Source organism: Dufourea novaeangliae, unplaced genomic scaffold, assembly GCF_001272555.1.
Source record: "Dufourea novaeangliae isolate 0120121106 unplaced genomic scaffold, ASM127255v1 scaffold31, whole genome shotgun sequence".
Taxonomy (NCBI): Eukaryota; Metazoa; Arthropoda; class Insecta; order Hymenoptera; family Halictidae; genus Dufourea; species Dufourea novaeangliae.
Genome location: NW_015373904.1, coordinates 24,348 through 38,939, shown reverse-complemented (window position 1 = coordinate 38,939; position 14,592 = coordinate 24,348). Strand labels below are relative to the sequence as shown.

General features: G+C 35.6%; 1 protein-coding gene across 1 annotated transcript in view; it reads left to right on the top strand.

Moving 5' to 3' along the window:
• LOC107193738 (protein split ends-like) overlaps positions 1 to 6,908 on the top strand; it is a 30,651-nt gene extending 23,743 nt beyond the window's left edge. Inside the window, exons 6-7 of the mRNA XM_015583242.1 lie at positions 928 to 1,174; positions 6,677 to 6,908. Of these exons, the coding sequence (XP_015438728.1) occupies positions 928 to 1,174; positions 6,677 to 6,908 (479 nt within the window). The remainder of the gene's footprint in view (positions 1 to 927; positions 1,175 to 6,676) is intronic.
• Positions 6,909 to 14,592: the final 7,684 nt, after the last annotated feature.

Sequence of the window (14,592 nt, the reverse complement as noted above, 5' to 3'; positions counted from 1 at the left end):
GAATGCCTTCTAATCTCGAAATTCTCTATGTGGTATACCTATCCCTACGGATACGCGACAATTTGATGCTATCGTAAATTGAGTATTAAAAAAAATAAGTTGTTTTTTAAAGAAAATGTATGGTTTCGTTGATGCGTGTCCATAGAGATAGGAGTATAAGAAATGTCCGTAAACCTAGTGTTCAAGATTCATCGATTTGCTAACATCTCATTCATGTTAATCAAGTGACTAAAAATTTGAGTACGTAGCGGTGAGGTGAATTTCGATTAAAATAAGTATTATTATTGCAGCCACATTAGTTTCAGTATAGCAGTTCATGAGCAGATTTCAAGAATTTTCAAACACTTCAGTTTTACATCTTTAACCCTCCGTAGGCAATATAGCTCGTTGACGAACCAAGCGAATTCCCCCCCTCTCATCGGACTTATTTAAACCTGTGAACTTGTATTTTTATTGAAAAGAGTTTTAACCATTTGATCGAACGGGCGATTGTACAATATAATAGAAATTTTTACAAGTATTCCAACATTTTTTTGAATTTATTGGAAGCACTAGAGAAATTAGGTTTGGACATAAACGACCCTGTTTGCCTACAGAGGGTTAAGGGATTCTTGCACGTCGAATTATTCTCTACCCAGTTGTTCCACAGTTTTCATTATATTCTAACAAAAGACATTTTAAGAACACCTTGAACACTGTAGAAACCTACTTCCTAAAGATCAATATCCATTAGAATTTAAAATCACGATCCCACGATACTTCGTCGTACTTATCGAATTACGAATTTGTTCTCTGAGATTCACGCTTAATCGACACCCTATTGTGTTCGGGACCTGACTGAGTAAAATAACGTGAGAACACTGAGAGAGGAACGATCATGAATCGAAATCGAAAGAAAAATCTCGTGTCTTGTTTTGGAACGTTTAGTAGCCGAGGCAAAATCAGAGGAGAAGAGTCAGAGGAAACTGGAAGTGGGTGAGCTAGTGTGGGGCGCCGCAAGAGGAAGTCCGGCGTGGCCGGGCAAGGTCGAGTCGTTAGGCCCCCCGGGCTCTATGACGGTCTGGGTCCGTTGGTACGGGGGCGGGGGCGGTCGGAGCCAGGTCGAGGTCAAGGCTCTCAAGTCCCTCTCCGAAGGCCTCGAGGCGCACCACCGTGCGCGAAAAAAGTTTAGGAAGTGAGTCGCATCACCCTCGTTCGGGAATTAAGAATCACATAACCAGTTCGAAACCACTTAGGGGTCGTGCTCGGGGACAAACGATGATAATTTACAAAATGGGCATTTTTACACGTATAGTTAACACTGGAACAACCAAACTGATGGATTTCGAATTTCTTGTTTTACAAGCACTGAAATCATAAAGGTGCTTTCGTTGGAGTTTATGTTGTCTTTTAATTTATTGTACATTATACATTATACTATATTCTGTAATATTGTATTATACATTATACAATTTAGTTTAGCATAGTACATTCACCGCTGGTAGTTCTAATGTTAAACTTGAGGTAGGTAGCTTACAATATGTAAGAGTTTTATGATCGCAGATCTTTTGAAAAGATTAAATTTGTTATGGAAGTCTTGAATGATGGTTTGTGTTTTATACGTAATAATTAAAATGATTTTTTCATAATGTGTATCGAATGTTATGGAGGAAGTATTTTAAATAAATTCACCTACATTGTTAGTTAGAATATCGTTATCCAGTTGAGATGCATTACTTTACTATGATTTTGTATAAATTTTCCTTTTGTTAAAATTTCTTTGTACTGAAATAAGATTTACCAAGATGAAAAAATATTTTCTTACTTTAATGTTTTCGAATTTATTATTTTAAAAATCTGAATTTTCTTCTATTTCGTTTTTTTACACTGGTTTCTCAAAAGTCCGGTATTTCACTAAAATCTTCATTATTATTTGAAATCAGCAAATAAAATTGTGGCATATAATATGGTATTTCAATTCACTACAATTTTTTGTTTACAAAAAATATTAAATAATTAGGGACGATACCAAGTATAAGATTTTCAAGTAATTTTTCGTTGTCGTGCCATTTACACTGCATGAAATATTAATAAACTGATATGATAGCTGTATATGGTCAAGATTCTATTTTGTATTTTATTATCGTTTATTCATATCCGAAATTTTATGTGTTTTTAACAAATTTCAAAAATTGATATTTGGGAATGCTTCACAAACTTGATTCGTGAAGATATTAATTTATGTTATACATATTATGATTTAAACGGTTTTTAATATGTAAATACCTATCTCACCATAGGTCAGGTTTGTATAGCGTTTTGGTGACAAACCAGCAGCCAATGATATTCGAGTCTCTGTTATATTTAAGAAACTTGTCGCGTAGCTGCGATTTTTCATTCCGCAAGTATTTCTGTCACGGGTAGAAAGCTTTTAAACTATTTCTTAGAAAGCCTTTTATTAAAAGACGCTTTTTTTCTAACTCTTTAATCGCAGTTGCGCGTTTCAGACGCGTTTTAATTTACACTCTGCATAGATATGCGTAATTGTTTAGCCCGCTTAATATTTGCTGTTTAAATAGAACTATTATTCTGTCTTTAGTAACATGTTCTTCTTAGTACATAATACATGTAGAAAATATTACCATATGGAAATTCCTGGACATCGGCGAAATATGGAACATTAAATTCATTTGTTACAAATAAATTTTAAACAGCAGAAATAGAAACTTTTATGGTGAGAAATCGTTTTACAATAATGATATTCTCTCATAGAATCAATATCAATATATTTGTCAGTTCATTAAATCAAGGCTTTCAAAAATAACCAGATGAAAAAAGATATTCAGTTCGAATTTTTATTGAAAGTTCAATGGTTTTACCAAATCGTTGACGGAAAGAAATTCGTAAGCTGAGTTGGTTAAATTTATATATACAATGTGTTTCGCTTAAAACAGGTCACCTAAATATTTTCTCTATTTGTGATCATACGAGAAATATTTTTGACGTAATTTAAATGGTTTCAAGAAACGAATCACTTGGTGGAAAAGATTGTATAAATGAATTTTTAATTTTTAGACTAAATTTCCTATAAGTAAGAAAATTTTTAGAATTCAATATCATTTCAAGGTTACGCCATTATACGTGGATAGATGCATAACAATGTTGGCTATACACATACAACAGGAAAAATTATGTGCATAAACGTAAAAAAACACGGGTGGCTTAAAAAAAATCATTAAAAAATTACATTTATAGAACATTTTTGCCGCCATCCGATTCGTCTCTTGAAACCATTTAAATTACGTAACAAATATTTCTCGTATGATCACAGATAGAGAAGATATTTAGGTGGCCTGTTTTAAGCGGAACACCCTGTATATTCAAATTTGAAGGTGAAATAATTCTCTTAGTAATGTATATTTTTTTCTTCTAAATTGAAACGCGCAGCTAAACGAGTTTTAAAAGATATGACAGGTAATTAGCAGGATATTATGGTTCTCTGTAATATGCGGAGAAATTCTGCAGAAATTCTCGAAAGTTTTGATCTTATATGTGTACACCGATCAACCAACAAACAATTCTAGAGACTCGACAATTTTCATACACATTGTATTACTTAAATATCCGCAATCGTTCTTGTGTTCCTTGAAGTATTGTAAATATTACAACGTAAGAAGTAAATATTTCTTTATGCACACTAAATCATAAATGTACGATATGGAACAATTTGCTTTATAGATACTCAGTTTTACATCGATAAATTCAAAGTATCTTTCAGAAGAAATGCAATGTACGAAGTAAAAGAGTTATTAACTTCATAAAAAAGCAAAATGAGAACGGAAAGTGGAGATAAGTAAACGTGTTGGAACAGACATAATTGTTAATTCTCCTAAGGAACTGTTTTTACTTTTTTCTTACAAATTTTTTAGTATCCTTCATCTATTTGATATTTAACGGTCAACTTCAAACTTTGAGCACAGTCATAAACTTGTTTTGTGAAACTATTACTTGAAATTTAAAGCTATCTCCGCAGTGATATATTACATACAATAGAATTTTGTTGATTCGAACGTAATCTTTGCGAATATTCGATACATTAATTGTATTCTAATAATTTCTGTAAATCGAACTATCATTTAAGTTTACAGTTCCATTCAGTTTTTATGATTCCTTTCTTGTAGTTTCTATCATTCGTATAAAAGCATTAGAAAGTCAGTTCCTAACTAATATGTTCCAGATACGCAGTATTTATAAATTTATTTGAAGGGAAAAACGTGAAATTTTGGAACGATATGAACTAATCGAGAGAAAGATGAATACGTAACACTTATGCAAATATTAGATGCTAAACGCATCGTCAAACATGCAGTTTGTACGAAACATCGAATTTTCTTTAGTTAAAACCATGCTGTTTTCCTTATTTATTTTTCACGTTTATATCTCTTTGAAGAAAACTATTTCAAATTTTGAAATGATTCGTTCTTGAGAAATGCAAAATACACAAAAGGTAAATATGAAATTAAAACATGTTGGATACTATTGACAAATATTTAAATACAGTTATGTTCTGATAAGTGTGAGTCGATTTGCTCACGATAAGTGTGAAGTCGTCATCCCCACCACTGGGGAAGGGGGCTGTGGAACCAGTCAATCGTATAATTTTTTGTCCGGCACGCCGCGACTGCTTCCCTTTCACGAGCCGACGGCTGAACGAGGGGAACTAATGCAACGATGAAACTTTTTGTTTTTGGTTCTTTGTTAACGAAACTTTTACCAACATGTTCGTGAGATTTTTCTGATTAAAATGATACCAAACACGATATAATTTGGATCATATTTACTTATGATTTATCACAAGCGCTAATGAACGAATATGAATTGTTAACACTTTCTACATGAGTAAATATGGTTCGAATTGTGTCGTATTTGGTATCATTTTAATCAGAAAAATCTCACCAATATACTAGTAAAAGTTTCGTTAACAACGAATAAAAAATAAAAAAGTTTCATCGTTGCATTAGCGTTGTCTCACCGATATGCGGGAATGTATATCTTTTCTTGATCTCCCTTTGTTCAGCCGTCGCGTCGACTCGTCGAAAAAACTCTCTTCCTTCTCACCGACTGGCACGACGGACTCGACGGACTCGACGGACTCGACGGACTCGACGGACTCGACGGACTCGACGGACTCGACGGACTCGACGGACAGAGCGGGGAAATGTATAATATGCATATTTACGACGCTTCATCGAAGCGTTCAATCGTTAGCGACTGCCCAAAGAGCTGCCGACGAATGAACTTAGCTGGATCACCTCCAGTCACACGTATTTTTATGATTGGCCGAAACGGTAGAGGCTAGAGATGGCGTGCAAAATCACTAACGGTGATTTATCACAGTGATCGCCGAATCACGATCACGGCCGTGATTTAACTTCATTCACGACCGTGATTGCGATTTTTTTATCTTGAATGAATTTGCTCACTGCGCTCGTAAGTCCTTGATCTTTAAACAGAAAAACGTATTCAATATGATTTTACGATAATTACATTACTATTCGTGTTTGTAAAAATCAGTAGAAAAAACAAGAAATTCTAAAAAAATGATTTGCTAGGTAACATGTAGATTATAATTTATAATCATTAATTTATTCATTATTCTTCATTGTTTCTAATTATTCCTTCACTTTATACGATATAACTCGAATTTTTGTTTTGATGTCGTTAATATAAAATATACAGATTATGTGTCGCGTGTAAAGAACTGTTAGGTTTCTCCACCAATCAGAAACGATCACGAGAAATCACGAATCACTGTGAAAAATCACCCTGATTTCACGCCATCTCTAGTACAGACACAATCGGACTGTGTGACGAAGAGAACGAACGAGACACATCGAGACCGAGTAAGATAACGCGAACCGCCGCGATTACAATATAACCATTGGCCGATGGGAGCGTCGCAGCAGGCTCACGCACTCGAATCGAGTGGAAAGAGATGCTTTTTCTTTCTGTTTTTCACTCGCGTGTCCTTTTCTATGTCGGTACACACTACAAACGCAAGCTGGCGAGGCTCGAGCTTCGAGCAAAAAAAAGATTGACGAGGTGCTGACAACTGTTCGTGCCAATCGCCCACCACCTTGAGTGTGACTCTGCGGAACCGAGGCGTTCACACTTATCGGGATATTACTGTATATAATACTTATCGAAATATAATCTTCATTTCGGATCGTATAGACCCGAGGAGAACAGCAGGGTTCATACAGATACCCTAATACTGATAGAAGTATACTTGGACTGTATTTCCTTATACCATTTCTTCTCAAAGTTCTTTTGAATATCATTCTTAAGTAATTCAACATACTTCTCGGCACAGAAAATCGATTCAGGACACATGGGTAACCTTCCTTATCGTTATTGATCAATTAGACTGTGGATTTTATGCATTGGTGCCATATACGAATGTGAAGTATAATGAACAGAATATTTCATAAATTTTTCAAACTTTGCCACGAAGAATATGAATTTGCATAAACACCGCAATGTATTGACCAGTAAAGAGTAGTGTCGTAGATATGTATCGCATTCTAGATATATCAAGGCTTTGCTGCTATTCTCTAAGATCGTAAATAGGCGCGTTCGATCTTTCGTCACGATTAATCGCACGAATTTTCCCGTGCACCCTCGTTTTTTCTTCTAGAAGTCGTAAATTGAACATGCAGCTGGAGAATGCCATACAGGAAGCAATGGCTGAGTTGGACAAGGTGTCGGAGTCGAGTAAGGATCAGAAGACCACTAGCAGGTTCTGCAAAGCGGCAGGGATCAAGGGATCGGACAACAGCGGAGTTGCGAAATCGGAAGGGAAGAGATCGTCGAAGAAGTCCGTCGGGACCTTGAACCCCATCACGGCCGAGCAGAAGCAGTGTCGATGATCCACGTCGATCGACCTTCTACATAGATCACCGCATCGTTGCGTTCTTGAGATTTACGCTTGTTGAGAGAAGTTATTCTCGGAACTACAATGTCGAGAAGAAACGAACTCGAAGGACGATGCAAGTCCTCCGTGTTGATTGCGTTTGCCGTTTAAAAGAGATCGGTACGCGTGTTCGTTCTACGTTGTTTTCGTTCCCATGAAACATCACGTTGGTCGAAGTGTCACTATCATGATGCAAATTGCCGAGTATGAAGATCGACGCGTGATTTTTCGATGCTTTAAGTGTTTACAGATCATCGACGTGCTACGTGAAAATGTAAACGTGATACCATTTGGCACGAAAATAACGTGGAGTTGATTGTTGTATATTTTTTTTCTGTCGAAGCAACAAACGGCAACCAAACGGAACTGTCCGATATTAGAGATAACGGAACGGTTCTTTCAGAAATGACTTGTCGGGCCGTGCGTTGTTGAAGAGACAGGAACAAGTTTATCCTATTGAACATTCATGTAAATATCGATTATATTTCCTGGGCTTGTTTTTTCTCCTATGTCACAATTCATTTTTCTTGTACATAAGTCGAAAAATTCGGATTGAAAGCATAAAAGAAGATTTTCCTAGCAATAGTGTATGATCTTGTTAGTCGTGAAAGAATATTAATGAGCCGGTAATGAAAGGAAACGTTCAGTCGATTGTGATCGAAGAGACTGAGAGATTAAGAGTGTAGGGATAACCGAAGGACACAATAAAAAAATGCAGTCATGGAGGACTTTTAGTAACTAAAAAGTCCGTCGAGATGTTCTTGGCCGCGGTATAGGATAATTCATCATTATTGATCCACGGTAATTCACTACTACGTAGCGTGTACAGTTAGAACGGAAGCCATTTTCCTATTGGTGTTCGAAATTTCGACTCCCTGCAAAAAAAGCAGCCACTTAACAATCATGTTTACTATTTAATGAAACGTATATCGCAAGCTGACGGCGTTCCACAATTTTTATGGTAGAGTCGGTTATATTCTTAATTTGTTAAGAATATTTTAAAAATTTACTGGACACGTTTCTGAAACGAAATTGTTGGGATTTTCGTTGCGTGCTGAAACACGTGTAAGAAAATATTTTTCTTTAGTGTGAGGATTAGTAGGAAAATGGGGGGAGGGAGAAGAATTGTATAAACGTGAATAACGGAATTAGAAACTCGTTAAGGGATAAGATCTATGGCGGAACTATGATTGCATAGAATAAGTCTACGCTATGTGTCTCCGTACTATTTGCGTACTACATGTATTGCTACGTACAAGATACAAGAAAGTTATTTGTCGCGGTATTTATGGATGAATTTTTGCATTTTTGTTAATGGAAATTAAATCCATACGATATAACACTTTATCGTAACCTTGAAAGTCAAGATCATTGTTTGAACCTATACATTTTGTTTTTTGGAAGCATTCCGGCCTAAAATAAACTGAATGTTGTAAGTAATTTACATTTTCGAAAACCATTATTAAAGTTGTTATAAGATATAATGTGCATTTAATATGCTCATACTTTACTTTTCAAAGTTAAGTGACAAAATTTTCAAAAAAAGAGTACACAATTATTATACTTCTGTTATTAATTACAAATTTCATTTTTTTCATTTTATAAATGTCTTTCGCCTATAATTAAGAACATAACAGTAACCCTGTTCTCAGAATGTAATTGAAAAAAGTAAAGAAAAACAGAGACGGATATGGTTCGTTTTTTTATGTGAAATATCTTTTAGAAAATCTTTCGTTTGTAGTTTAGAGGAAAGAGCAAAAGACGAACTAATGAAATATGCATATGTACATTTATATAAAAAAAATTATATAGTGATCCTGTTCACTTCTATCAGTGTATATCATTTTAAATTCAATATTCAATGCCATTAAAGTCATATCTCGTACACAGTATAAACCGAATTAACAAAAATGTTTTCTCGTTAATGTAATGAATACTTTATTTATATAACTATCTAGTTTTTTTCAAGCATATATTTAATATTTTACGAATTAATGAATCATTCATTTACGTGAAGCTCATATTATTTTGCGTTGGAATGGTTATTCTACAAAAAGTTTCTATTATTACTTGTGTTTGTTAGTTTTTGTTATTATAAAGTATTGATTATTCTACAAAAAGTGCTTCATTATGAGTACAGATCTACAATATGAACGCGTCCTCTCAGTTCGCATCAAAATTTTAACAATTTTTCGTTCAGGCACAGCGACAAAGAACTTTTTTCTGTACCGAATATAAGATCAACGAATGATGCAGAAAGTTTTGTTTATAAACAAGAAAAAAGAAACATAAAGTCTCAGTTAACGAGTTTCTGTTGAACGTAGTTTTAGTGAACGAGGGCGTAGTTACTTCGCAAAAAACGTATGTATATTCGTGCACGACTCATGCAACTTTCGAATGCGCCAAAACGTTTCGAATGTTACATTAACATTCACAAATGTAGCTATGTAACAGATGAACAACGGATATTTATATCTCCAAAATCTAATTGCGCGTGATGCAACAAACTAGAAATTGGGTGTTCCAATTTTCAAACGACGAACACACTTTTACGCGTCACCCCGAATTCTTTTTTCCTTTTTTTTTAATCGACATGCGGATTTGTATCAACAATACGAAACAAGAACAAGTAAGCAGATAGTTTTTAAAAACGATATTTTTGCGAGATAGATACAACGTCACTGTACCTACAGAGAAACACTATTCTCAATCAATCATTTTTGAGATGGCTATACATAAATATACAAGGTGTAATTCTTTTACTGGGACGTCATCGTGTACGATCCTTATATTGAATAGTTTCGACACGTTGAGATCCTTTTTAAATAATGGCCGGCGAGGACGGGCTCGGCGTTTTTGATCCGCGTAACAATTTTGTAACGTTATTCCTTAGATGATAAAATGAGAACAGCGTATCGATGCCGCGACATGATATATACCGCGAACGTGAAACGAGATGAATTTTCTATGTAAAATACATGCCAGATTGATTAAGAATTGGGAAGTCTCTGCGAGGTGTGTTATCCGAGTTTCGATCGACACACGCCGAATTCACTTTCAACGAGACGAGGCTTGAAATAACTTTTTTTTAAAAAAACTCAATCAGCAAAATGTACAAAAAAAATAACATAGACTCATTGAAGAAAAAGCGAAAAATCTTCATGAACAAATTTCCGCCTCGTTTTAGCGATTCAATCTCGCTAGGATAAGGAGGTGTACCTCATCCTTATTTTTTTAACGCGGGAAAATTCAAAACGACACAGTATCATCGTCACATAACCTAGCCCCCGAGACACGAGAAATGTTCCTTTGCATGTATCTACGCATAAATATGTACAAAAACTAACAGAGCAAATGTTTAAAAATTAGGAGGATATACATACGCGATGATTATAAAGTGGACACCATATTCGGTCGATCACGTGGTTGAATATGGGCGCGTCCACGACATAATATTCCGATCCCGGGGAAGCTTTTCATCAATACGTTGCTTATCGGTCATGGACATCTTCCAGTTTTATAGTATGTACGTCGATAGCTTTATGCTCGATCAAATTGTTCACAATATTTTAATATTCACCACACTTCTGTATGCTGTATTTTGATTCAATGAAGCTTTGGTGAGCAATGTATTAAAGACGAAGCTTTCAGTAGATCTGAACACACACCTAGACAGACAATAAAAAAAACATGCAAGTATAAAAAAAAGAGGATTGCGCGAATTCGTTTGTTGTAACAATGTCACTTCGATTTTCAAGAGAAAGTGTCCTGATGAAATTTGTTTCATTTTATGTGTTGTTGATTATTCGTTGCTGCGTAAAACTGCGACATGAGCAAAGCTTTGGAGCCATGTAGAACGAGCTGTATTCTTCGACAGATCTCTTAACGTAATTCATAACACATGAAATATCCAAAATACACAGTGGACCAAGGAAAGAAGAAGTAATAAAATTATTCAGTCCTGCAAACAGTTACGAATTCTTTGGTTTGTCTTATTAGTCAGAGTAACAGTAGTGAACATTATTAAAATTTGCACATTGGAGGACACGTCTTCGTACATGTCACATCAAGGCAAACTTTCAAAATGTGATATCGGCAGTGATAGTTCAGAGTATAACTTTACGAAAAGATCTTCGTATATGCACCTATGTACGCATGAATTTTTATAGTAAGAGAGGTGGTAAACTCGAACAGACCAGTTAGTGTACTTTTGAACAATGGTCGATCAGGTTTTTCATAACAAATAGCCACCGTAAAGTTAAATCACACGGATCAAGCGTACCAAAATTCTAAATGCAAGGACCACTATGCCCATTTATGGTTTACGAAAATACGTAAAAATGTCCGAGTGTGTTAGACAGTTACCGTTTCATTTTACTGTAGCAACGAGTAATCGTCAGGACGCAGTGTTGAGAACGTAATGACTAGAGATCATGGTTTTGAATGTGAATTAATAATACACGTGTTTCAGTCCGTGTAGTTTTTAATACACGGGTACACGGGTAAAAGTCATTCCAGGTCAAAATACACGGAGAATTGCGGTCATAGTCACCCATTTTTTTCAAATTTACAACATTTCTATCGCTTTCCCAAGATAAATGGTAAACATTTCGTTCGACCATCTCAGCAATTTGTAGTTTTATCACCAATGGTAACATACAGAAAAGTATATGCATATTTTATACTACCTAAATTTCATTAATTTGGTAATTTATGGGAATCGAAGAACGTCGATATTTACAGACATTTTAAGAAAATTATTAACGTTCTATTAATATGATAAAACCAAATGCATGACGTTATGTTTAAAATTCAATATGAACGTCATTTATGACATTAATTTCATCATATAAAAATTCCGTGGAATGGCTCATACTCGTGTATTTCTATATCCGTGTACCTGTGTATTAAACACTACACGAAATGAAACACGGCTACATTAATTACACGCGTCCATGTGTAATCGAGATCTTTAGTAATAACGCCGGTTACACACAAGATTGCAATTTTTTTAAAACGATCCAATCCTCTCGATTCTCGCGCCTCTCATTATTTAACGACTTTACATCAAAGCAAATCAAAAGCTCTCGAGACAAAAAACGGACGTGTCGGTGGCGGGTCCCTCCTCGTACTTGTTCAAATTCAAAAGTCTCGTTTCCATCCGCGGAACAACGCCACAAAAATGATTTTGGATGCGGAAACAAAAGGGGCACTCAACAGTCTCGGGATGACCGAAATCATGTTTATCGCGGATTTGTGGATCTCCGTTTTGAATCAGTGTGGCAAAAGACATATCACCGGCCGCGGACGGCGATTTCTGATCGGGCCCTTTCGGCAACTGGAGGGAAAACGAAAAGGAAAGCGGAGGGGGGTGGGGCGAGTGTCACATGGTATTTCTGAGGTTTGTGCGATGGAGAAATGGGCAAACACGGCTGGAGCATCGCTATATATAAAATGGGACCGTATAAAGATAAGACAATTTTTATTTTATCGCTCGATTCCCTCGCCCAAAATGGCGGCCGCGCGACGAAATGTGATTTCACTGTGCGGCTTCTCCTACCTGAGTATATAGTTCTCGTGGAAATGGTCCGAAGATCGAACCAATACACGCGAGAGGGAAGCTCTTTCTTTTTTCGTCTTTTCTCCGCGGCGCGTCGATGCGTCAACACCAGGAGGATAAATTTTTTTAAAACCAGTAAAGACTTACCTCAGTAATGTATAATGTACGCATGGAATCAAACGAGAGTACGTATATACTGTAGTGCTGACGCCCTTTGTATATTTTCCGTAAATTGTACATAACTATACATACGCCTTAACGATAATTATTGCTGTACGATTAACTGTCGTCGTGCGCATTATTTAATATATTTATGCAAAACTTGGGACGAAGGTTTTGCGCTAACCCGAACGGCTGCAAGCTCGCGGAAAAAGCGACGCGCGTTGATAGATGCTTCCAGCGAGAAACCATTTTCTTTGTGTGAATCATAAAATCACCTAAAATTTTATCGTTCATTGTTCCGTTCACGGGAGAAGTAAGTTACGAATTGTACAATTTTCAGTTTATAATTATTTGTATATATTTAATTATTGATCAGTTGTGTCATTTTATAACTACGTATTTGTTTTTTTTTACCTTCTTTTTATAGACGGTCAGATAATTTTGTTTATTAATCATTTTGTTCACTTTGTGTCTTATTTAGTTTATTGTACCGGATCAAATTTTTCGAACAGCGTTGGTCAGAGGGAACCAACGAAAATCGACCTGCGTTGCTTTTTCTCGAATACGTCGAATCGTGCGACTGATCGATCGACGAACAACGGAGAATTACGCGCACGATAATGTTTACTGTAAACAAAACGTAAAGAGGCCTATGTTAATCGACACGTTTGTGCAACAATCATTCTTTCCTTCTTTGCGACTGGCGGATATATACGATAAATTAAACGACTAAATGATAGTTAACGCGTTTCACCGAAGGGGTGCGGCTAGTATATCGTGAGAAACAAAATTTTTTGGAGAACTATATACCGAATAGTTATCGAAGTGTGACTGAGACGCACGAGTTTCTTCGGCAAATATTTATTACTATTATTATTTATCGGAAGGAGAAAAAAAAATTGTAGTTATATTTAAGGAAGCGTTTCGTTCGCTTGTTATGTTTTGAAAGAGATATAAAGAAGAGGAAGAGCGCTAGACGACTTTTGTTCATTGTCGTGAAATGTACAGCGAGAGCGTGCAGGAAGAAAGAAAGAGAGAGAGAGTGGAAGTGAGAGTGGGTGAGAGATAGAACAAAAGAGTGTGTGAAAGGGGCAGAGTGTGTGAAAGAGAAGCGAAAAACAAGTAGGAGTAAAAAGGAACCAGAACCAGATAAGGGGGAAAAATGCAAATTCTGGCGAACGAATATAGTTTTTAAGAGGCACCAAAAATGAAAACTGATTAACTCCGTAGGATAAACGATTTAACCGTGATCACAACTACCGAGTCAACAAATTTAGGAAACAGCGACAGATGCACTTCTTGGTGTACAATATGAATATTAATACAGATAATAGCTATACATATTATTACATCAACTGTCAGTGGTATTACAATAAGAGATGATAATTTTATATTTACAAGATAGAAAATCGTTGAATCTAAATGAGTGTAATATACGTCTGTATTATGAAAAATGAACCTACACACACACACACACACACACACACACACACACACACACACACACACACACACACACACCCGCACGCACACGCACACACACATACCATATGCATACTTTCCAATTCACAGCCACTCTTTGCGCCCTACACCATCCTCATTCTTCACCCCCCCTCCTCATAATAAAAAACTAGAAAGGCTAGCTTATTTAATATTTGGCATAATATTTATATATATAATATATCATATTATTAATTTAATATAATAATATTATATATTATATGTATATATACAACTATAAATATGATTATAAATATGAATATAAATAAAAATATAAATATGTATGTATATAAATATATATATACGTATATATATATATACATACATGAGAGATAGAGCATAAAGTAAACAAAAAATGGAATAGGCTCGGGCGGCAATATTTGCATGGCCGAGAAAAAGTATGAAGCTATGTGATCCA